At 38.9% G+C, this 25,106-nt stretch overlaps 3 protein-coding genes across 4 annotated transcripts in view; 1 reads left to right on the top strand and 2 right to left on the bottom strand.

Annotated features, from left to right (window-relative positions):
* LOC122077491 overlaps positions 1–18,604 on the bottom strand; it is a 24,808-nt gene extending 6,204 nt beyond the window's left edge. Inside the window, exons 1-8 of one of the 2 annotated variants that reach the window (XM_042643442.1) lie at positions 18,180–18,604; positions 17,675–17,834; positions 10,860–11,034; positions 10,304–10,362; positions 2,456–3,418; positions 1,772–1,909; positions 574–864; positions 399–455 (exon numbers count right to left, since the gene is read on the bottom strand). In XM_042643442.1, the coding sequence (XP_042499376.1) occupies positions 399–455; positions 574–864; positions 1,772–1,909; positions 2,456–3,418; positions 10,304–10,362; positions 10,860–11,034; positions 17,675–17,800 (1,809 nt within the window). In that variant the 5' untranslated portion in view covers positions 17,801–17,834; positions 18,180–18,604. Of the gene's footprint in view, positions 1–66; positions 456–573; positions 865–1,771; positions 1,910–2,455; positions 3,419–10,303; positions 10,363–10,859; positions 11,035–17,674; positions 17,835–18,179 lie in introns of those variants that run through there. The other variant, XM_042643441.1, reaches the window with a different exon arrangement.
* Positions 18,605–19,999: 1,395 nt separating this feature from the next.
* Positions 20,000–20,692, top strand: LOC122077088. Its single transcript, XM_042642872.1, has one exon. The coding sequence runs from the start codon at positions 20,136–20,138 to the stop codon at positions 20,511–20,513; it is 378 nt and encodes a 125-aa protein (XP_042498806.1). The 5' UTR covers positions 20,000–20,135; the 3' UTR covers positions 20,514–20,692.
* Positions 20,693–20,839: 147 nt separating this feature from the next.
* LOC122077086 (replication protein A 70 kDa DNA-binding subunit A) lies at positions 20,840–23,842 on the bottom strand. The gene is made up of 2 exons (XM_042642871.1): positions 23,027–23,842; positions 20,840–22,828 (listed from the first exon to the last, which is right to left on the bottom strand). The coding sequence occupies exons 1-2, from the start codon at positions 23,284–23,286 to the stop codon at positions 21,220–21,222; spliced, it is 1,869 nt and encodes a 622-aa protein (XP_042498805.1). The 5' UTR covers positions 23,287–23,842; the 3' UTR covers positions 20,840–21,219.
* Between the last annotated feature and the right edge of the window lie 1,264 nt (positions 23,843–25,106).

The following is a 25,106-nucleotide window of genomic DNA, read 5'->3' on the forward strand; positions in this document are numbered from 1 at the left end:
CAAAAAAAAAAAAAAAAGATGAGAGGATGGTAAAAAATCAACGTGACACCAAGAAGGCAACAACTAGGCAACAATGGCGCCGGTCCAGGCTGAGCCGATTGGACATCTAGGCAACGCCTTGATAACTATGAAAAAAACATAGAAAAACAAGAGATTGACTTCTGCTACATTGTGGAGCATAACTGAGTTTTAAGTTTTTAAGAGATAATGACATGACCAAAGGCTGAAGCCTGTTCGGGTTAAGCAACATGCAGTCTTCGACCACATGATGCTATAGAACACAGACTAAAAATTGTAGCCTACTACCGGATCTGGTGGTCAATTTGTCTTCACCGCACCTGCCGGTTTTGTGCTATGTACTTCTTAGTCGAGATAAAAACAGAGAGAGACCTCCTTACCCCTTTGTCACTAGTTGACTCTGCAAAACTAGCTCTCAGAAGGTTCCTCCACTTATCCTACAAAAGAGATCTGCTCTTAGCACTCGCATTTATAACCTTCTACGACATAACTTGGACATAAAGCATGATAGTTTCTCCTTCAGTGTATGATTGACATTTTAAAGGACTAATATACCTTCAGATCAACAGAAGTGCGGTAGGTATGGGATGCAAAGGAAATCCGTTTGATCTTAGACCACCTTCCAGCTCCATACCTAGATACCCCCTCAACCAGCTTCATAACCTCGGAAAGAGTCCATGCGCGATGATGCTTTCTTCTAGGTTTACCTTTTGCAGTTGATACTGTAGCTATATTATCATCTGAATTACTTCCATATGGATCTAAGTTTTCCTGCTCCACATCCCTCCGCTGCTCAACTGTGCTTATTACCACAGGCCTCCTTTCATTGTTTGAATCAACAATGAACTGGCATTAAAGAGAGCATAATTAGCAAGATGTAGTGCAATGCCATCTACTATCACATGCAACATCAGGGCTAAGGTTCAAGTCATAATAAGAAGTGAATGCAAGTCATGTAAAATGGGAGCCGACCACACCCAATTGGTACTCAAGGAACCAGTCAAACCAGCCCATCATAGACCAAAACATCTTGTTCCAACCTTGATTAACTCGATTTTCTGTCATTATTTCTGGGAGAGGTCCACACTGTCCCAGTTCAAAGTGGACCATAAACAGGATTCACAAGACCCAGTCCATGGGAAGGATGGTACAATAGTAGAGCAGCAGCAACATGGTCTGTATGGGTTGGCAAGGCCCACATCCATCATTCCCATTGGTAGAGTAGGCATGTGAAGCAACATTTGATGGGTCCCAGACTCCACAATGACCAAATTGAATGATGCTGTCCTCTATTTCTATAAAATCTTTTCAGGAGAGGAATATGCAATGTAACATTCAACAAGAAAGCGTGTGATCCTTGAGGCCAATGTACTATCAACTGGTCCCCAACCAACACAATATGTGCACCATACTTTATTCAGTCTCCAAACAAACATGACTACATGAGATGCCACTGATTAGAGCATTCAAAGCTGAATCCTCCACAAGGCCAAGTGGTTCACATGGTTGAATACTACCCGTCGATTGGCCAAAGACTTGAGTGGAAAATAGGAGCTCCATAATATGAAATAACAAGGAGAAACTAACGAAGTATGGAGGGAAGCCCCTGAAACTTCATTAACTCATTTCCAGTATGTCTTTACTAATTTCTAAGGTACTTTAGCTGGTCAGCATCATTTTCCTAATGAGCATTTTCATCCAGTAAGTCGATGAAAACAAGAATCTTGAATGGTATAACCATAAGTTATCTTACTGGTTGCTGCATTCGTTTAAGATTAGAACCACTTCTCCAGATTTTGTTTGCACTATCATCATCTGGCAGAGACATACGAACACCAAGGGCTTTCTTCACCAGTTTTGCTGCCACCCCCATGCCACTAGGATGGAATTTCTGCCAATTGAACAGAGAATACCCCATTTCAATTTTGACCAGAAAATAATGAACACATTAAAATAAATGATAACTATCGAATCACAAGCCCAACATACAAAAAATGATAGCACGTTCACCACATATTCTTAGAGAATAATGACTGGATGATTGAAACATGAAAGCGGAGGTCTTTCAAGGGGAGGGGGGAGAACTAAATATAAAATGTTCATTATCTTTTTTGTTCACATTCTATTTTTCATGTGCTAATTTTTAAGAAATCAGCCACATGGATCACAGGACCAGGTGAGTACAAGAAATTGATACTCCTATGAATCTGTTCATAAAAGTGACTAGCATGTGTGTGCATGAGAGGTATAAGTCAGCAAGCAAGAAAGAGCGAGCTGTTCTGTGATAATTAGTTGTGACACTAGGTATACAGTGCTCAAAAGCCATACATTATACTTTTGGTGAGAGGCGGACAATGAAGAAGTTACAAAAAATGATATGTAGGTGCAGAAAATAATGGCTTAGAACAACATCATCAGCTAAGGAATATTTACTTACCATAAGAGCCATGAAGTTTTTCCTGGGACGCCCTCTTCGCACCCTAGAAACATAGGGGACCTGAACACCAGACCCTCCAAGAGAGTCCTCCCTAGTGACAAACGTTGTCCTCTTGGAACGCACATTGCAAGCATTCCTGACATGAGAAATTGGCGAGTCTTGACAATGTCTAGATTTTTTAGTGGAAGATACCAAAATCTCTGAAAACTCTTCAATGTATCGTCTAGTGGGCTTTCGAACTCTCTTGACCGCTCTCTCTTCTGTTTGGTTATTACCTTCAATTTTATCATCATATTCAATATTTGGTTTTCTCAATATTTTGCCAGATACAAGCTTCATATCTTCAATTTGGTTAGTTGGACTGCTTGGTGACTCTTTCAGGTTATCTTTTATGATATCTTGTCCCGTGTACAGAGTGCAATCTGCATCCTTCCTACTTTCTTCTTCAACTTTCTTGACCAAGGTTTTCTCACTATTTATAAATGCTGTAGTTGAAACAACACAAGAATTAGTTAATCCCATAGCAATCCGCCTCTTAAGCCACAACTTGTCCTTGACAGAAGTTTCTCTCCCAAATGTTGCTTTGAAGATCTCATGAAGTTCTCTAGTTGTGCGATTGTCCAAACATATTTCCCCCTTCAATCTAGTAAAATCAGTCTTCAAACCAGTGGAGATGGCACAAGCTGAAGATCCACTATTTATTGGACCATCTTTAGGTTTTAAGCACGTTTCCACGCTGCTTGATTCATTAGCATCACTGTTATTTGAGCCGGTTGATGGTAAAGGCAAAGTTTCCAGCAATTTGTTTTCAGATTGAAGTTTCTCATCACTAGTTGGTAACTTCTCATGCTGATCAGAACACTTGCCACCTAGATTCATGTGATCAGAAGAACTGTCAGGAGATTCACATGATATACGGAGCTTCTCCTCCTGTTTAACCTTTTGCAACATCACACCAATATACTGCAAGGGAGTCGAAAGACGAACAGGATTCAGGAGAGCTCGCAAAGTAAGTTCAAAGCAACATCTATTTGGAAAGATGAGCACAAAATTCAGCCAAAAAAAAAAAAAAACAATTCTGTACAAAAACAAGACTGGATAAGGAGCACAATGAATTAGAATGCAAATAGTTAATCAGACAATAAAGGATATGAACCATATTTAAAAATTATTTAGCAGGCTCACCGATAGACTACTATAAGTAATAATAAGCTGCAATTATGTGCTCAATTTGACAAGCACAAGAAGATGGTGCAAAAGGTTGTCAACTAAAGCAGGCATTTCATCAGAGGAAGTGAAGGAGAATGACGAATTTTGTTCCAATTTAGATCGAAAATTAAAGAGTTTAGTGAATCTAAAATCCAAAGGAAAGGAGATTCATGGCAAAGGGTAACGGGAAAACACGGAAAGAAAATAGAGGGAACGACGGTGACACATGGCTTCTCCTCTCCCTTGTACATGTAGGGAGTACCCAACTGAAACTCTTGACAACCAAACAACAATGATGCATTTTGCCCCCTATTTTTGTTGATTTTCTTGGTGCAATGAAACAACTACCAAGGGAAAATCATTTGACTTCTATTGGTCAACTCTACTATGTCTTCTTTGCTCATCTAACTCTACATTAGATTGCTCATCTTTATACTCATTTTGCTTTGAGGCCTATCATCAACTCTGTCATTCTCATCATCAAGGTGTTCAAAAATTTGAAGTTCACTGCTTGAACTTGTGGGAATGTCTCTCTTCTCATCAACCTTGAAATTTGCACTTTCCACAACTTTGCCAAGTCTGTTGTTGTAGCATCTGTAGGCTTTGCTTGAACCAGAGTAACCTAAGAAGATGCCTTCATCAACTCTATCATCAAACTTCCCCAAGTCTTGATTTCTGGTCTTTATATAACACTTTCTACCAAAGACCTTTAAGTGTCTTGTTGTAGCCTTTTCGACCAAATCAAAGTTCATTAGGAGTCTTGCTCTCATGAGGTCTCAACATGCAACTAATGTGGATATACACTGGAGTCAAAATTGCCTGCTTCCATAACTTGTCTCCCATACCCTTCTCTGCCAACATGGTTCTTGCCATATCTTGAACTGTCTTGTTCTTTTTCTCTGCAACACCATTCTGTTGGGTTGTCCAAGTTCACAAAAGTACTCTTCGAAATCAACCCAACCTTACTCACCACCTCTGTCAGATATCAAACACTTTTTCTTTTCTTTGTAGTTTTCAACTTGCTTTCTAAAGATCTTGAATGTTTCTAAAGCCTGACTTGGGCCTTAAGAAAATGAACCATGTCATTCTGGAGTGATCATCAATAAATAAGAAAAAATATTTCTGTCCTGTGATGCTTTGTGTCCCCATGGGACCAGACAAATCAGCGTGCACCAACTCCAATGGCTAACTAGTGTGATACTCCTTTGACCGGAAGGATACTCTTGTCTGCTTTCCCTTCTGACAAGATGCAAATATGGGTTTTTTTAAGGGTTTCTTTAACACTGGAATATAGAATAGCCTTCTTTGACGAAGTCTTAGCAAGGTTCTTAAAACCAATGTGCCCAATTCTTCTATGCCATAGCCATGTTGTTTCATCCAAACTGACCATGTATGAATCTTTCACCGTCTCTGTCAAAGTGTATAAGTTCCTTGAAGTCCTCTTTCATGTAGCCATCAACCTCCCTGTGTTTGTCCTTCTAATCTCACAACCTTGGTTGTTGAAGATCACTTCATGACCCTTATCACAAATTTGATTGATTCTGAGTAAGTTGTGCTTGAGCCCTTCAACATATAAGACATCTTGGGATTTCACCTTCCCATTATTGAGATTGAGAGAGCCTTTCCCTGTAATCTTGGTACTATCATTATTGCCAAATTTCACAAACCCACCTTCATGTGGCTTGAGCATCCACTGTCTAGTATCCATTGAGTAGAATTTCCTTGTGTTCTGAATTCTCTCTGCACAACATATGAATCTTCATTTTCTTCCATTCCTCTTTGAACCCAAACCTTTTTAGCAAACTAGACTTTTGTACTTGCTTCTACCTTGGAATCTATTTTTTAGCTCGGCCTTCTCACCTCAACTGTCCTTGCACTTTTGACATTGCTTTGATTGCTTTCGATTTGCTGTCTCTGTGGGAGAAACAGTCCTACAGTCTAGCAATGTGTCCAAAGATTTTATATTTATAACACTCCACTGCTTCCTCCATCAAGGGTGCAACTGGATTTCTATCCACAAAATTCTCTGACCCAAGATTAAACTCCAGTTAGAGATCTTGTGCCCAAAAGTATTACACTTGTAACAGTAACCTTGAAAGAAGTGTCTCTTTGTCATTTGCTCTCTTTGCCACCTGTTTAAAGCTCTGCGATCATCAACTCTTCTAGGTGATGTAGATTCATCACCGAAATCGGCTTGTTTTATTAGGAATAAGTCTAGGGTTGGATTGTATGTGTTGGGCCTTCAGTCCATATAGTTTTGTTTGTAATAGATCACTTTTATGTTCCTAAACCGGGGGCATTATGGCTGCATACGGGATTAGTTATTGTGGTTTATTTGTTTTGATCTAGTAGGTTTGGTTCATAAGTTGAACGGACCAGTCATGGGGTCAATAAGTGTTTAGAAGTTACTTTTACTTTCTAGAAGGGGAGAAGGGGGAATCAATTCACTTTTGTAAGTGATGGTAGCTGAGGACATTTCTACCTTTGGTAGTTGGTAGGTGAAGACTTTCCTATTCCAAATTTAATAGGTGATATTTTCCATCTTTGGTAGTTGGTTTGTGAAGACTTTCCTATTCCAACTTTAATAGGTAAGATTTTTCCAATTTTGGTAGTTGGAAGGTGAGGACTTTCTACTTTTGTTAGGTGAAAGTTAAACATATGTCTTTATAATGTTTTGTTGGATTAGTCCTATAATAGGGACCAATTGTAAGCATTCAGAGAACAACCCACAATTTTTAAAACAAAGTTTTGCATTTGCAACTCTCTTCTTCATCGAAAGAACCCCTTGTATTTGATAAAGGAATCCCTTGTGTACGATCAAGGTAGGTTGGTGTTTGATCCAATTGAACCACCTTGCCATGTGAAGCCCGGGTGTTACTTTTGTTATTTGTATATTCCATCCTTTTCATCCATCAACAAATTTTCAATAAGTATTCTACCATATGTTCACTGAACCTGGTTTTATTATTAGCCCCATCTATCCACCTAATCCAAATCTGGATTTCTCTATTCTCTGAGAAAATATCCTATTCTGATATTGTTTTGATCTTTTCAATTACAGTACTACATCACTAGGTGTCTGCTAAGGAATCCACATGTAGCCATTTCTCTCAACTCTCTTGCTTGACCATGCCTTTTATGGTTGTATAGCATGGGTAGTCTTATGGAGTGGAATTTGGTTTATTCTCTTAACTAGACCCGAATGCATGTTTTGTCTCTATACACCTTTCTTTGCACTTGCTTGAGTTCCAATCTATGCCTCGCTTTTTTAAGCATTTTCCTCACCCACTTTAATATGGTTTTGAGTTGTTCCTTTGCTATTTTCCTTGGCACTCTTGGATGACTCACCAACAAATCCAAGCCCAAACTTATGTGAGCTGGTCTCTAAACACTAATAATCTCCTTGAGCTTCTTACTGCTTGGGTGCTCTTGTGGAGTTGACTCATCTTCAATGTATTCATTTTCTGAGTCTTCTCTTGCTATCAATCTCCACAGGATCTGAGCTTGCTCCTCCAACTATGCTTTCAAATCCAAATTTTCTTATTCAAGCATGGTGCACTAAATAGTCCTAAGATACTTGATTTTCAAAATCTTCTAAAATTGGTCATGATCCATCTGCTTGCTCTCTCAACTCAAGAAGCAACTTTTCTTGCTCTTTGAAGTCTTGAGCGGCTTTCTTGACTTTCTTTCTTTCTTTTCTGAGCTGTTTAATGGTAGCTCTCAGTTCGTCCTCAAGGTCTACTTTCTCTTCTTCCTCTTCTTCAGAAGATTGTTTTTCATCTAATGATTCAGTCTTCTTGTCCTCTTTATCTGCAAAGACCATGAACATGGCCTCATCATTTGAAATCTCTTCATAATCCTCTTCAGATATATCATTGCTTCTCTTAAAAACAAAACTTTTCTTTGACATCCCTTTCTTGTACCTACTGGAGAAGAACTTTTTCTTTCCTTAAGGTTGTTCTTCTTTTCATCTTTATCATCATCATCACTTTCTATTTGTCCCTTGTAGGACACTTGGCTGCAAAGCTACCACAGTTAAAACACTTGAAGGGTAGCTTGTTCTTATACTTACCTATGCCTTTCTTTAATTTCCTAGTGAAGTGAGTTATAGCCTCATCATCACTGTCTTCCTCTTCTTCTTCCTCAAGCTACTTCTTTTCTCTAATTTTCAAAATTTTCATTGCCTTGAATACTGCTTGCTTGTCAATTGACTTTCCCTTTCTCATTCTCATTTAATAAGTAGTGAAACTACCATGAACCTCATCAAGAGTGATTTTATCCAAGTCATTTGCCTCTTCAATGGATGAGACCTTTGAGTTATACTTAGGTAGTAACAATTTGATAACTTTCTGACATATTGCAGAGTCTTCTAGCTTCACTCCAAGTCCCCTAATGGAGTTGTCCACTTCTTTCACCCTGGTTATATAGCTGTCAATTCTTCATTTTGCATCAATAAGCTCCCAAACTAAGCTCTGAAGATCTGTAATTTTTCCTTTTTAATTTTTTCATCTCCTTCATAGATGCTCTTTAATCTGTCCAAGACTTCCTTTGTCATGTCACAATCCATCACCTAAGCCATGATATTCTATTCCAATGCTGTTATAATCACATTCAAAGCCTTCTGGTTGTTATCACGATTCTTCTTTGTTGACGTATCTATTGGAGTAGTCTCTAGTTCTATGCAACCATTTAGAACAAACGCCCAAACATCATAACCAAGCAAGCCCTAGTAGAACTGCATCCTTCTCTTCCAGAAAACATAATCGGTTCTACTAAACTTAGGAGCATTGCTTGAAGAACCTTCTCCTGGAGCCATGTCACTGTTCGGATCACTCGGTTGTTGATTAAACTATCACTGAGTACTAACTATGATACCAAGTGTTGAGTCACGGCTGACATTAAGAGGAGGAATGAATCAATATACCAAAAATTCTTTATTTTTTTGTCACACACAAGCTAATGTGGCAATCTAGCTGGCACTGTAACAATCCGTATACGCACTTAACCTCTTGTCATGGAGACAATTCCAAGCATGCACACCCATCCTTCAGCCCACAAACACTCCAAATGCAATACAAGAAATACAAAGAGCCACGCGCACAACACAAATACTTCTACGAGCATCTGCTCCCAGAGTAGGGTATGTAAAGGCTTCGTACCTACTCAATACACTACTTTAACTACAGTTGCAGTAGGGAGCACCCACACCTAGGCTTCTTCCAGCATAAAACTAGGAGGTCGTACTCACAGCAAAGTTTGGGTAGTGATAACTACTAAGGAGCACACGATCTCTGGATACAACTAGACACCACAGTACAAAGATGATGGGCCTATAATGATGCCCTACAATTTGCACAAACTAGAATAATTTTACAGCACAGATTCACTCTAGCATACATACAATACTCAGATGGCATATGAAAACAAAGAAAGTTTGGAACAAGCTTACAATCCTATCTGAGATGTCCAAAGAAATCCCTGACATGATCTGTGTTCACTGTTCACTGGAATCTTCAACTTCTCCTTTGATGGGTGAACTTGACTTTCCAAGTGTACACAATAGAATTGGGGACCACTCAATTAACCCTCTTTATCCCTCCTTTCATCCACAAGAGGACAGCAAAAACCCTTTCTTTCTTCACATTTTTTCTTCTTCCCTCTTGCTTCCAGTATAAAGCTTTAATCACACACCCACATTGTTCAACTTCCATTAATGGAGCTCTTTAAATTCACTTGAGGTTGAAACTCACATTCAATGCACTCAAAGTGATGGAGGGGGATCTTCTCTTCTAGGGATTTTTCTTCTTTTGTTCTTAGAAGAGAGAGAATGACAATAAGCCCTAAATCTCACTTAAATAGCCCACAAATGACCCAAACCCGAGCTTGGTCCAACCGTTCAGTTTGAACCAGAAACTAGTCTGGCATACTGACCCTTCCTCATTCACGAGGGCATAACTTCTTCTATATAACTTTAATTGGGCTTATTCTTGCTTCATTTGAAAGCAGACTAAAAAAATCTACAACTTTGCCAAAAATAGCCTTCCTTTAATTCTTCTTCAAAGGTACTAAAAATTGACTCTAAGTCATATGAACCAAGCCCATCATGAGTTGACAGTGTACATGTAGATGGATGACCTACCCCTAGTCTCCAACTCATGGTCAATTGTCCATGTTGGGCATATTGCACCTCTTCTACAGAAATAGCCATATCTCCCTCATTTGAGCTCCAATTGACACAATATTTTTCTTACGTACAGAAGACTCGAAGGGCTACATTTCTCATGTTTACACCTTCAATCCAAATTCAGAGCACGGATCCCAAAAATGAGCTTGAATCCAACTTATGTGTAGGACACTGCCTTTTTTAGCTTGGAGCCCAGTCTGAAGACTATGCCGTAACTTTTCCCTCCAATATCAAATCAATGTGATTCTACTTGCGTTGAACTCATGGTTAATCTAACTAATGTTATCCTGATTTAGGAACCCGTGATTTCTAGTTAGGCACCCAATCTGTAATTTACCCATAAGAAAATTATGTCTATAAATACAATGACAGAAACTAAGCAAACTTTGGGCGAAAATGCTTAAGACAAACTTTTGATCTAATACTTTCAAGGAGCCAAGAATTAGATAACAAACCTCCAGTCGAGTATTCAATTTTTCCGCATTGATTTCTTTCTTCTCAGATTGTGCAAAACCTGCCAAAGCCTTTTCAGATGTGAATGCTCAAATAGAACCAAAAGGGATGTTGCCAAAAGCAGTACAATAAACAATTTAAAGGTTGAGCAAGCCGAACTAAACAATAGCTCTAGATTCCAAAACAACTTTAAGCTGTACTAGGTTTTGGTATGTGTTATGCATGTGGACTTTACATTTTGTAAAAGAGAAGGGTAAGAAAGGGAGCATGGTTGGGAAAAGGGAGAAACAAAAGTAGCTCCCTCCCCTTTTTTTTTTTATAACAAGATGGCAGGGGTTGTTTTGCCCTCAAAACCTGACAGGGCGACGAGCACATGAAGGACCTAAAATCAAGAATCTTAGGAGAAGAGAAGAAATAAGTGAGAATTCCCATACCCTCCCTAATTGGATGGGAATTCTGGAAATATTGACCTCTCACCTCCCTACATGTCACTAGCCAAAATATCTCCTAAAAAAATAACATGTAAGAATACACAGAATCACATAAGGTATTACAAACCTTCTGAACCGTCTAATTTAGTCTCCACAGTGGTAATTCCCCCATTACAATGGGGTTCTTCAGCTTGTCCAGTGTCTACAACTGAAGGCAGATCACCTTTCACATCTTCAAGCAGGTCCTCAACCTCCATGACTTCATCATCTGTAGCGGGGACTAATCTTCCATCACCTTCTACCTAAATAAGGGGAAGTCATTACACAATTTAAAAAATAACCAAATGGAAAAAAAAAAAAAAAAATACAAAACTGATGACACGAATAATACAACAAATCAAAAAAAAATTCCCACAGTTAGAAAAAATGACCCTTTAGTCCATTGGCAACACAAAATGAATAATGCACATGCATGCCCCAACCACAAAGAGACATGCCCCCATTGACGCACAACGCACATGCACATAGAATTATTAGTAAGATACATTATCATGAGTGCTCCGACAGGGTTTTTACTCAGTATCTCATTATTTTCATACATTACCAGCGTGAAAACCAAACAACTATAAAAGGTACCCTTTAGAAAAGCTCAATAAAGGATTTGGCAATTTGCAAAACAGGAAAATAAATCATATCAAAGACCCTGTGACCACCAAAATTATTGAGGAAGAGCCTATTAAGGCAGCTTACCCAGGAAATGGGTACCATAGTTCTAGTTCTCGAAAATTTTGCAAGTTTTGATGGTTTCAACCCACCCCGAGATGACCAAGTTTTGGAAATTGCTACCCTAATTTCAGCAAATTTCAGAAATTACCCAAAAATTCCCGAGATTTAGAACCATGATGGGTACATAACTGGGGCCATGCAAGCTCATCGCAGCTTAGGCCTTCAAGAATTTGTGTCTAAAGTCTGCCCTGAGGCTGAGTTTGGCTATGCTTGATTACACACAGAGCTGTAGGCCCACAACTGTTTCAGTGGCACCTACTGCAAAAGTCAACAATAAAGAGCATAGATTCTCCATTGGTACAATGCTAGCACACCCTGTATATCGAACTAAATATACTTCTAGCTAATCAGACAATAGAGAACAAAGAAAAGAAGAAGAAGAGAAAGAGAGAAAGAAGGGAAGAACGGAAAAAGGAAAAAAGAGCAACCTGGTGCACGAGGCTCCCGCTACTACAAGGTCTAGGAGGGGCAAGTGTACGCAGCCTTACCCCCTGCTTCGCAGAGGAGGTTGTTTCCAAGTTTGAACCAGTGACCAACATGTTGCAATATTGCAACTTAACCATTGTGCCACAGGCTCGCCCACTAAAGAAGGGAAGAATAGACTATCGACAAATAAAAGAATGGAATAATACTATTGGCAATCCCCTCATCCTATTATATAATAGGTTAAACCAATTACAGGGCCCCAAGACCAATAATTCCCCTATGCCCTTGCAGTAGACTAAAAGTAATAAAACAAACACACAAGTATATAGCTCACCATGCCTAGCTTGGAACATTTTTCCCAGGAAAGGGGACAAAACAAAGGCTTGGTAAACATATCACCCAACTGATCTACAAAAGAAACTAACGTGTCAATAAACTTCCTCATTACTACATTCCTCACAAAGTGATATCAACTTCAATGTTTTGGTCCTTATGTGAAACACTGGGTTGCTGGAAATTAAGATAGCAACTTGATTATCAAAGAACATCTTCATAGGTTTAGTAATCGGAAATCCCAACTCTTGAAGCAATGATTTCAACCACATTAACTTGGCTATTGTATGAGCCATAGCTCTACACTCAGCCTCAGCACTAGACCTAGCCAAAGTCGTTTGCTTCTTGCTTCTCCGTGCGATAAGATTGCCACCAATGAAAGTATAGTAACCTATTTTAGACATCCAATGATGGTCAGCACCAACCCAATCTGCATCAGAGTATCCTACCACATCAAAATGTTGATTAGGTAGGTATATGAGCACCCTTTCCTGGAGTGCACTTAAGATACTTTAATATTCGACATCATGTCTCCCAGTAAGCCTTCTTAGGTGACTCCATAAACTGACTAACAATCCCAACAACAAATGATATGTCTAGTCTAGTAACAGCAAGGTAAATGAGTTTCCCTACTAATCTTCTGTAGCAGTGCCTATCATCAAGATCTTTGCCATTATTTGTCCTAAACTTCTAGTGAGGGTTCATAGGTGTATCAACTGGTTTGGAAGCAAGCATACAAGTCTTAGACAAAATATCCTAAACATATTTTCTCTGTGAGAAACGAATCCCTTGTTTACTCCAAAGCACTTTAATACCAAGAAAATACTTGAGGCACCTAATTCTTTCACCTTAAAATGTTGATGTAAATAGAATTTCACCTATGTAATCCTTGATGCATCATTGATGCAGATTTAAGGTTTCGAAACCAACTTGGATCCCTTATGGACCCACAATTAACAAATAAATCAATTTCAAAGGAACTGGTGGCGTTTTGGTAAATTTAGAAACAACTCATGCACTTAAAAGTGAAGGGAACAAATAACGGGGTCAAAATAGGATTAAATTTGAAAGTGGAGGGGTATTTTGGAGTTACCAAAGAGGAAAGAAATAATAGAACACAACTTTTAGAAAGGAGGCTTAAGCATAAATAACAATAATTAGGTCACCTAAGAATAAAAGAAGAAGAAATCATCTTCTTCCTTATGACTTGACAAAATCAGCAGAAGGCATAACTTGCTTGCGATGGCTATGGACCTCCAACCAGGTCTTCGATTTCCTTGGGAATTTAAGGGTGCTCACAGATTCCTGCTCTATCGACTCCAAAAGACAGCAAACCCAAAGATCAGGTAATATATTCAGATTAAATTCCTGAAATCACAAGGGGCGATAGGTAAGGTTCTATTATGGTTGCAGGGTGGCCTCTCACAATAGAACATGTGATTTGGGAAGAGACTCAAGGGGTTCTGGTCACACACAGAAGGGATACCCTTGCCCAGAATTTTATGTGTAAAGGAATTCTATTGATGCAGATCGATCCACTCCTAAGGGGCAGCAACTGCTGCCTAGAATAGGGGCTGGGAGAGACAACCAGAAAAGAAGAAGAATGAGAGAGATGGCCAAGAAGAAAGGGAGGAATTCTCTTTAGGAAGGAGCAAGGTTCAAAATTTCGGGATTCGACCATGGTCAAGATCGAAATTGAAATTTCCGAATTTTCGTGGAAACCTGGGAATTTTGCTTGCAATGGTGGAAACTTTGTTTCGACCCCCAAACAGTGCTTTTTTGTCTGATGTTTTGTGTATTCCCTATTTTTACATTTTTAACCTATTCAAAGAATTAGTTTCATATAAAAAAAATACCTAAAGTGATATTTGTGGTGTTGACCCAAGTTTGCTAGTGTACGTTGATTGAAGTTGTACTACTACTACAGATATAAGTTACTAATTAAAAATGAAAAAAAAAATGATTAAAACAAACAAAACATAATGCAGAGGATGCAAAACATATAATAAAAGTTAAAATCATTCTAGTATACTTACAAGCAAGGATTAAAGTATTGGTATCGGTCACCGTATCGGTCGGCCAAAATTAAGATACGTATCAGAGGGTATCGTATCGTATCGAACATACTCTAAGATACGCTAAAGACACACATAAATGGATAGGAAACATTTTTTTAAACACTTTTGCATAAAGAATTTGTTAAAAAAAGCTATTGATAATATGTATTATGCATAACACTAAGTTAGGATATCGCACTAAGAATTCAAGGTTTGTAGTTGTCCCATAAATGTAAAATCCTTGTTCCCAACCTTAATTTCCACTTTAGTTAGAGAGAAATATGGCTGGCAGCAACTTTGGAACAAAAACCCCTAAAAAAATCACGTTTTCTGAAAAATTACCCAGCTTGCCCATTATATGACCGTAGCGCATTGTATCAGTATGTACCGATACTCACCGATATGTACCGATCGATACATACCATACCGATACGTAGCGATACATACCGAAACGTACATTTCACCTCGATTTTATATTTTCCATAGTCGTATCGGTGCATATCGTATCGGTGGTGTATTGATGCATATTGATATGTATCGTAGGATATATATCGATACGAAAGGATTTTAAAAATTCCATGTATCGTATCGGTATGTATCGTATCGGTCGGCTAAATTTAAGATACATATCGGAGATACTTAAAACCATGCTTACAAGTATATTGTACCAAAAAAAATGACATTTGGGGAAAATGGAGTTTTACCGTTTTGCTCCAAGAACCCTTCCTTAGGTAGATATACTTTGCTTCATAAGATTTAAATGCAGAATGAAATATTGATGGAGAAATTTCAATTTCTTGGCTGATTTCCTATATTTCCCAATTCTTACAATCGAAATAAGGGGAAGAGAAGTTGATTTTTGCAAAATGTGGGAAACAAGCCCTTTTATAAGGGGCTATTTAGACCAAAATGGTCGAACCCATCGAGTTGATCGAAATTTCGACCGAAATTTGTCGAAATGGGTCGAAATCGGGGACTTTTAAAAGTACCTGGTATACCATATCGGGCACTTGCGATATGATCAAAATGGTCCAAAATTTTGAACCACGGGAAGGAGATTGGGGGGGGGAAGAAGATCGCACACACCAGGCCACGCAAGCACACCACATAAACTCAACTTCAATTCATTCTCTAATCTTCCCAAGGAATTGGATAACAAGTTTATTTATAAGAACGAAATTAAAAGCTTCCTAATTGAAGACTAAACCTGAAATAGAAATAAAATCTCCTAATTACTTCCTACCCAAACTTGGAGCCGGTTTTTGGGCCGGGTTCTCGAATAGGTTCAGCCCAGTCCAAATAATCACTCATGCATCAATCATCTGCAAATATGATAATATCATAAACATAAATAACCAATACAATCACCCTGAATCCTAGTGAAAAACAAAAACTGAAAGATCAGAATAACATTGCGAGAACCCATACCAAGAAACTATCAAACTAAACTTATCTAGGACATGTGTCTCACGAAACCTATGTTGAAGCCTTCGTGTATAGGTTGGTAGGTGATCCATGTTCCATTCTAAGGGCTCCTCAACCATTGAGTGAGTCTGGTTTCTCTTTTACATGACTATGCATCTGCAGGGTTTCAATTAAACTTTGAATTCCAGAGATTCCCATAACTCCTATCCAACCATTTCTCTGAATATCACATCCAATTAACAGTTGAGTTTAGGATTATGGATGGACAATGATATGGTGATTTGATCATTGATCCTTACCACTTTCTATTTATTACCATTCATATGAACAGACTACAGAGAATTAATTAAGGCGCAAGAAAGATATATGATCAGTAACAAGTAAAGTAATTTCACAAATGGAGTCGAGAGCGAGAGATGTACAATAATGCCTAGGAACTATAAAATTCATTTTACCTGCCCATCTTACGAAAGGGTATTATATATTTTTTAAGCAAAACAATATTTATGTTAGACAAGTTTTTCTTCACCCATGGAAAAAGAAGAATCCCTACACTATCAGTGATTTGAGCTTGTGGTTGAATTCATGTGTCATCACAAACTCTCATCTGTAATGGATTGAAAACACCCTTCCCTAGTCTTAAACAAGATCAACGGCAATGGTGAGGAGATTCCTCCTTCACCATTGTGAAGTAAAACTTGATCCTTTATCCCAAACTAACTAAAATTGTGAGTCGCAACTTTCCAAAACCAAAAGCAAAAAAGGGAAGTAAAATGAGATAAGCAGAGGGCATCCTTGATCTCTCTAGGGGCCACCTAATGTTGGGTGGTTTGATTGGTCTCAACATGTGAAATGAATAAATTGAAGTTGGGTTTTCCAATTAATAAACCTATGGAGATGTTTTGTAATAATCAAATTGCTACCACCATTGCTAGCAACTCGGTGTTTCATGAAAGGACCAAACACATTGAAGTTGACTATAACTTTGTGAGGAATATTGTTGTGAGGAAGTTGATTGTTACTCCATTTGTTCTTTTGCAGATCAGTTGAGTGATATGTTTACCAAGCCTCTGTTTAGTCATGCATTCTGGAAAGACTGTTCCAAACTAGTACGGGTGATTTATTGAGGGGAGTGTTAAGATATGTACCGTAAAAGTATTATTGTCAAACCCTTGTGGTACAATGTTTAATTGTCATTGACCATGATAAGAACGTTAGGTGTTGGAGTTAGTTTTTATGTTTAATTGTTTTCTAGTTGTTATTGCTAAGGTTTATTAGACTTCTACTACTGCAAGGACTGAAGAGTCTTCTAGTTTGCAGTGTCATAACATACAATGTGAGGGGGCGGCTGACAGCCATTGGCAGCTATTCTCTTTTTTGGGAGTCTCTTCTCCTCTTCTCTCTTCTCTCTTCTCCTTGGTTGTGATCACTGGTTTTAGTTTCGAATATTGTCACAAATACAATAAAAAATTTTGGAAAAACATCCAAATTATTCTTTTCAATATAGTGGTGGTATCTTGGCCATAACACAATCGGCACCCATAGAGGAACCAATCCTCACAATATATTTGGATTCCTTTACTCACTCAACCATACTAAAAAATGCTTCCTTGTCATCTACCATAATAAAATATTAAAAAAAAATAGTGAAGAAAAAACATAATTCTAAAAACAAAAGTTGATCTTTCAGGTAAAAATTTTTCCCCCCGGTTGACATAAAAGAAGCCCAAAAAGAAAAGAAGTTACAACTTCATGAACAGGATAGAAGGCTCCCTACTTATTTCTCGTGGTATAGGATCTCTTTCTTTTTTCGTTTCTTAAAATGAAAAGAAACTACAACTTCATGTATAATACCAACCAGCAAAAAAATAAATTAGGGAATAAGAAGAAATAATGATTTACAAAGATACGTTACCCGAACGAGTTTATAAACAACAGGGTCTGCAATCTGGTTCAGTGAAGATGGAGAGCTAGTATTTCCACCAGAACTCTCCTCAATCCGGTATTCAACATATTCCTCTACTGCAACTGGTGCTTCCATGTAGAAGAAACCACAAGCAACTGAAATCGACAAACTGATTGTATAAATGACATCAATAACACATTTATAACCCAAAAAAAAAAAAAATCTCTTTAACAAAGTAGTCATCCCGCTATTAAAATCAATACAACGAATATTGGAAAAAATTAAAACTCCCAACATGCATTAACTATTACACTATCCAAAATCCCCTAATTTCCTACTACCAGACAATATAGATAACTGAACCAAAATTAATCACTACAACTCCTTCAAGTATCAGTTCAACAATCCGAAAAACCATGAGTCACCAAAGCAGGCTCCAACCAGAGCAACAGAGAAATAACAAATAGAAAAAAAAAAAAAAAAAAAAAAAATCCATGAATTTGTGTGAACTCACCATCGGACTGTAATAGCTGTTAAATTATAATCCTTTACTCCTATCCCCGTAGAAAATCTCCAGTAAGAAAGCCTCAAAGACCAGAACACAAATTCCGTCGGAAAAGTACCAGTCCAGCACTCCAGCGCCGGAGAAGTTGAGAAAATGACCGGAAATGCAATGGAAACCAACTTTAATGGTTGAATTCGAATCAAAGACGAAAGAAACAAATGAGTGATGGAGACGATGATTGAAAGGCTTGGACTTGATTTGGACTTCCAAAGACCAAATTTCAACTGTTTCTCAAGCGAATTTAAAGGCGGGCGATTGAGAAACTGTTCTTGGTGCCAAGGAGGGGTGAAATCGAGAATCGACCTTTTCAGTAATCACTGATCCAATTGTCCTCTACCCGACCCCCCACCTCCCACCTGTCCTTTTTCTACATTCTACTGTGCTGCTTCGATTCACTTACCATAACAGTCATGGACTCGAAAGCTTCTATTGACTGGATTTGAAATCTAAAGTGAAGTACGTGCGGTGGAGGCAGTAGAATCACCATTGTTTCTTGGACGCGAATTGCCCCTTAATAACTGAAAAATTACCCTTAGGATCGGTCTAATCGGCCATTTTAGATCCTACAATAGAGGTGTCAACGGTACGGGATGGGTTGATCATGGTCGGGCTGGGCCAAGTTTTAGAGTTGCACCGTAAATGCTTGTTTAGTTAAATGAATTTAGTTAGGGGGACATAATTCAATTTATAATCGGGTCGATCAGTCTCGAACTATAATCAGGCTGCCATAAAAGAACCTTATCCGGGCTATAGACTTGTTTATCCCTAAATGGGCATTGAACGGGTTCTAAATGAATCTTTTTAACTTACATACAATAGTTGAAGTGCTCAAGCTAATAAGCTTATTCCATTGAAATTGCACTTCTACCTCTAGTATATTGTGCAAAACAAACATTAATTTACCACCACAATTACATAATTTCATTTTTAAATTTAATTTTCTATTGTTAAAGATGCTTGTTCGTTGATTAATCTCTTATTCATTTTGAAAATTGAAGCAAACACACTTGAACTTTTGCCTTATTCTTCAATTTTATTAGTAGCAAAATGGGAATTTCAAGTAGTATTAAAAGGGTCAGGTTAGATTGGGCTTAAAAGAGTCTATTCAGGTCGGACTCATAAATGTGTCGAGCAAATTGAACACCTATCAGGCTAGGTGATTACATTGCGTAGTACCTGTTATATACGAGCCTGACATATTTATTAATCGGGTTGGTCCAGGTCAGGCCATAAACTTGTCGAACTCAGTCGGACCTACCAGTATGGGCCCTGAATTGACACCCCTTGAGATCACAATAATATCTTCTCTCCTATTTTTCCAATCCAACAATCTCTAGTCACAAAGACGTTCCTAATCGTTGGATATGTGTTACACGCCCTGTAATACTGCAAACAATCTCAATCAGTCCCTGACCCATAAAGGATTAAGCTTCTCACCATTGTGAGTCTATGACGCTATAATTGTCCATGCCTTCATGATTTGAAAGATGTAGATGAAGAGATTTTATCTTCACCATGGGTGTAGAGAAACTTGATGCAATTATTAGGAATTTTTCAAACAAGGATTTCATATGCTTTGGTGGAATTTGTACCCGCCACAGGGTCTGGACCCTGGCCAAACTCCAAGAAACCGAGATCACATTTTTTAAGTGCTCAACTTGAACCTGATAGGATAGGATAACCTTATCTTCCGAAACGGCGTGGAGAAGCAGCCACGTGGACGACGAGGGAGATGACTTGGCATCTGTGATCCCAATATCACCAAATCCCTCCCAGCGCCCATTATCTTCATCTCCAATTCCATCGGTTCGAGCTCTCCATTCACTTTTCTCTCAAAACGCTCACAGATCTTCAATAACCATCAGTGGAATTCACAGCCTCCTTGTTTGAGGAAGATAAACCGAAATGGCATCCACTTCCGCTGTTTCAATGGCACTACCATTAACTTCCGCGAGCCATAAGACGCAACCACCGTGCTCTAACGCCTTCATCAAGCCTTTGCCAGTGAGGAAGCCATCGAAGGCGATAGCCGGGGCATCATCAAGAGCCAATTCAAAGCTTCAAGTTCAAGCATCGCTGAAGGAAAAGGCTGTCACTGGATTGACGGCCGCTGCCTTGACAGCTTATATGGTGATTCCGGAGGTGGCTGAAGCAGCTGATTCTAGCCTATCGCCTTCCCTTCAGAACTTCTTGCTTAGCATCGTGGCTGGAGGAGTGGTGCTTCTTGTCATCTTTGGGGCCGTCATTGGAGTTGCAAACTTCGACCCTGTCAAGAGGACCTGATAGCAAGGGGTAGAGGGAGAAATTATGATTTCCAAAGATGTCCTTTTCTCTCCTGTTTTTCTTTGCCTTCTATGTTCTTCAGTAATTCTCTGTATGTTCATGTTTTCTTCACTTCGGTAATCTGTAACTTTTGTACTCTCTTTTTAATTGGTGGTTACAAAGACAAAATCGATAAGCCAGAGCTGCTTCTTCTTCTTCTTCTTCTTCTTCTTCCCCCAACACCCCCCACCCCTCCAAAAAAACCAAAGGGTATGCACTCTGCAGCATATCAAGCTTGATGACACCTAACAGAGTTACTACAGAACATGACTGAAATTAATGGAATGGGCTACCGTCAAGTGACAAAATTAGTCATAATCTTGGATAATAATTGGGTTCTTATTGAAATTGTAAAATGAAAGGGTTTTAGTGCTCACTGAGTTGATATTTGGATCCTCATTATACAGTTTGTGTCTCAGACCAATATGTGTCAAAAGACATTATTTCAGAAAGGATTTGGAAAGCCAAAATTCTAATGCAATGGCTTTTCCTCCGAAACAATCAAAGTGGAAGAATGTCTAGTCCTGGTGTCACTGCCAATGGCATTTACATCGCGGACACTCAGTTGATCCAATATCTGCTAGCTCTTTAAATTCAAGCCAAGTTTGTAATCTCATGGTTGTCTCAATTGGCAATTGAAAATCATGTCAACCTAATTTGATCCTCCTTAAACTTTATTCTCTGAGACCAAATCAAGTAGATATGTACTCTCTGAAGAGTAATTCAATTTCTCTGCCTTAACAACTGTGATCTTCACTTGTTGCTCCTCCCCATACATTTCCTCTTTGATCTTAAGCCTGAAAAGATACTGCTTGAAGAGGCTGTTGCAGATAATTTCTCCAAATCTTTCATCATCTTGCTCTTCATATTTCAACAAATATAACTCCTTTGCTGAACAACCCATGATCTCTTCCCCCGATTCCTGGAAAGCAGTCACCCAAGTTAATCCCGTATGGTCTTGCACTTGAGCTTGAAGAAGGTACCTGTACTCACACTCTTCAAATTCTTGGTTGCACCTCTCACAGAGCCATCTCGTATTACCCGACCTTATCACTTTCTTGTTACACTGCCTATCTCCAATCATCAAAGGGCAAGCAGTGTAGCAGAAAGTATCTGTCTTGAGGAATGTTATAGTTGCCTTTACTGTGATCCAGTCTGGTTTATCTGACCTTCCAAGACCTTCACCTTTTATCTGATTCACTGTTTTACGGATCCTATTCCTTGAAGCATCCATAATGTCTCTAGAAATGGACTGAGAAGCAGCATTCTTTCCTCCTCTATCAAACCACTCTTGCAACCTACGAGCCTCAGGGAAGTCAGGATTTATGAAAAGCTGAGTTGCAGAGATCGTCCCAACTGATTTCCCACTGAAGTCATTCACCTTCACAGCCTTAACAGCTAATACAGGAAAAAGACCTGAATCGAGCAACTTTTGCAGCTCCCGACCTTCCTTGTTACAGAACTCACCCCAGAGGGTTAGTTCGACACAACAACCGGATGCATCCTTTAGGTTCATCATCCTCCTCTGAGTTTCCAAACCATTCTTCCTCAGAATAGGGACTACAGGGTTAATGGATACTACAATCCCAATCACATCTATTATGGAATTGTTATCCAAATTCTCAATTTCATTAATTGATTTGAAAGAGAACTGTTGCTTCGGTATTGAGTCATCTTCATCCAGACACAGTTCCACAGTTGAGGTTGCCTCCAAGAATATTTCCCATTCATTCTTAAGATGATTGAAGTTCTTCTGAGCAGGCTTTAAGCTTCCCTTCGATATCAAGTAGACTTTGCCGACCTCAACAGAGCTGTAGAAGCGGTCAACAACAGCATTGAAACAAGTCACTCTTATTTCTCCTCCATCAGAGTCAAGGAGGTCGAAAGAAAACACCTTCCCATCTCCCCTAGCATTGTTGTAACGGCGAATATCTCCTTTTGCAGTAACTCTAGCCTTAATTGCCCACCGCCCCTGATAAGGATTCAAAACAGCAATTGGGATTGTTCGTGCTGGAGCCGCATTCTTCATAATTGGCCCATGATTTCTATAATTTGGAGGAGGTTTGTAAGGAGGCTGAACAGTCGGACCAAAGTTCTGCACCTTACTGCTGGAACTTGGAGTTGAACTATTACTGGAGGTTGATTCACGGTGCTCAAAATCCTTCTCAGGCACAGTTTTATGGAGCGTAGAGGCAGATTCTGATAACAGTTTTGAAGGGTTCCCAATAATCTCACAATCCGGGATTATAGTTTCCATGTTCAGTACGACAATAATCCTGTATTTAATAATAAAAAAAAAAAAGCACTTTTTAATTCATTTCAGAGGCTCAACCAGATGATAGATGATAGCTCAATTCAAATGTATGATGCATAGAACCACAAGAAATTCCATCAAATTTCACGACATGCAATCACAAGTGGGAGAATTCTTAGAAGGAAAAAATGCAACCGAGCAATACAGATTGAGTACTTACTTGCGGTTTTGGATAATGCTGCAGATATACTCAATCAATTGCACGACAGACCCCTTCTTCACACTCCCGCTCTTCACTTTATCGTTCAGCTGAGTTGCCAGCATAGCGTGTTGAGTGGAAACAGCGTCGGAGAGGAGAAGACGATAGCGATCCTTTGAATTGCCTATGATATTGATGTCCAATACCTGCACAAGGGGCTTTGAGTTCACGTCGCCAGCATTGACAGCCGCGATTGCGTTTGGCGTGAGATGTACAGGCATTATTAATAAAACGGAAAACTCCAGGCGTTCAGCGATCAACTGGGGCAAACGAATTCAAAAAATGGAAATAAGGGACTTCAAAACCCTAGCAGAGAGAGAGAGAGTGAAATCCAAAATTAGGAGCTAAAATATGGCGAATTGAAAGCCACAGATGGTCTGGAAAGGAACGAATTCGAGGATTGTGAAGTCCAGATAATGGAGAGCGGTCGAGGAGATCGGAAGATTGAAACACGAAATCTATAAGATTTTGAGGGAAATAAGTGACAGAAGTAATGAATGCAAAGAAATCAACGGAAAAGATCCAATACAATACGGTTAGAATTCGACTGATGAAGTTGCAGGAGACGCGAATGCTTAAAACCGAGACGAAGAGCTTATTAGGTTTTGAACTCTGAGCGCCTGAGAATTTTTATTGGCGGGGAATGAACAAGGAGAAGACCGACTCCTTCAGGCGAAGCCTTTCTGGTCTTCCCTATGATCCGCTTAAACTTTGACCGAACACGCCGCCACAGGTGAAAACGAAATTAAAGATTGGGGAAATCAACACTCCCAGGTCGCGCGTCCCCTGCGCTCAGGTATAGAGGGCAGTGAAACTGAAAAAATTCATCCCTGTTCATATCACGCCTCTCATTGGCTCACGTTGGTGGAGGAACTACATGATCAGATAACATGTTTTATCCGGTTGGTTCAATTTCAATTAGACAATGTTTTTCGATCTAATAGGACTCGATTTCCTTTCAACCACAATGAAGAAAGAACCTCTTAATTTAAAACATCTAAACATCAGATTGAAGTAAAAAGAAAATTTTTCAAAGTCTGATCATGAAGTCACATCATATTGGATGAAAACATTCCGTAATACTATATCACCTTGTTTTCAATAGTTACTATTGACTTCGCCCTTCTGGTATGGCTTTAATGGGTAGATGTTGAAGTATTTATGGTTGCAATTTTGGTGGCTTTGCTAGCTCATGGGGGAAAAATTAATTGATGGATGCTTAAATCTACAATTAGGGCTAAAATTTTAGGTTACGGTTTCCCTTCACCATGGGGAAGGAGAGGAAAGCATTATCTATTTTTTCGTCTTATAAGAAAAATAATTATTATCATCATGTTTGTCTATTTAAATGTTAATCAAACGTTCCTCCTTGAGAGATATTTACAAATCCCGAATCATTGGTAATGTTGGAATTCTTTAGAAAATGTTTGACATTATCTCCTGTTCTCATATTTTTTAAGATATGTTTGGAAAGAGGTTCTTAATAAGTGTCAGCCTCATCAAAAGAAAACTTTTTTCTTTTCAAAAGAATAAAGTGGATCTGAAGAAAATTCAGTGGTAATTCAATTAGTGATTACACCAGAAAGCTCATCTTTAATCCTATCATTCTTCATGTTTGATGAGAGAGAAATAAACGAAAATGTAAATGGACCTCGTCGTGCACTGTAGAACATATCATTATTTGAGATCTACTGAAAAAAAGAGTTTGAGATGCCGTGGAGAGATTCCCAAGCACTCTCCTCCGGCACCCATCAAATACACACCACGCAGTCTGATTAGAGCACCTCTGACCATTGCAAGTCCTTTTTGGCAAAACCACTGGCCATCCCCACTTGTCACAGCCAGAGCCTACTCAGCCATCCGATTGCCCAGCCCCATGGTATAACATCATCCTCCAAGTTACTACCACATCCACCAGCATTTGGCTCCAAGGAGCCAGAGATTTTGATTTTGGTTTTGGTCCTGCCATATATTACCTATTAATGTGGCTCAATTTCGGTCCTGGAAAAACAGTTGGTATTTTCCAAGATACACAATAGCT

This window comes from Macadamia integrifolia, chromosome 4 (genome assembly GCF_013358625.1).
Source record: "Macadamia integrifolia cultivar HAES 741 chromosome 4, SCU_Mint_v3, whole genome shotgun sequence".
Lineage (NCBI taxonomy): Eukaryota > Viridiplantae > Streptophyta > Magnoliopsida > Proteales > Proteaceae > Macadamia > Macadamia integrifolia.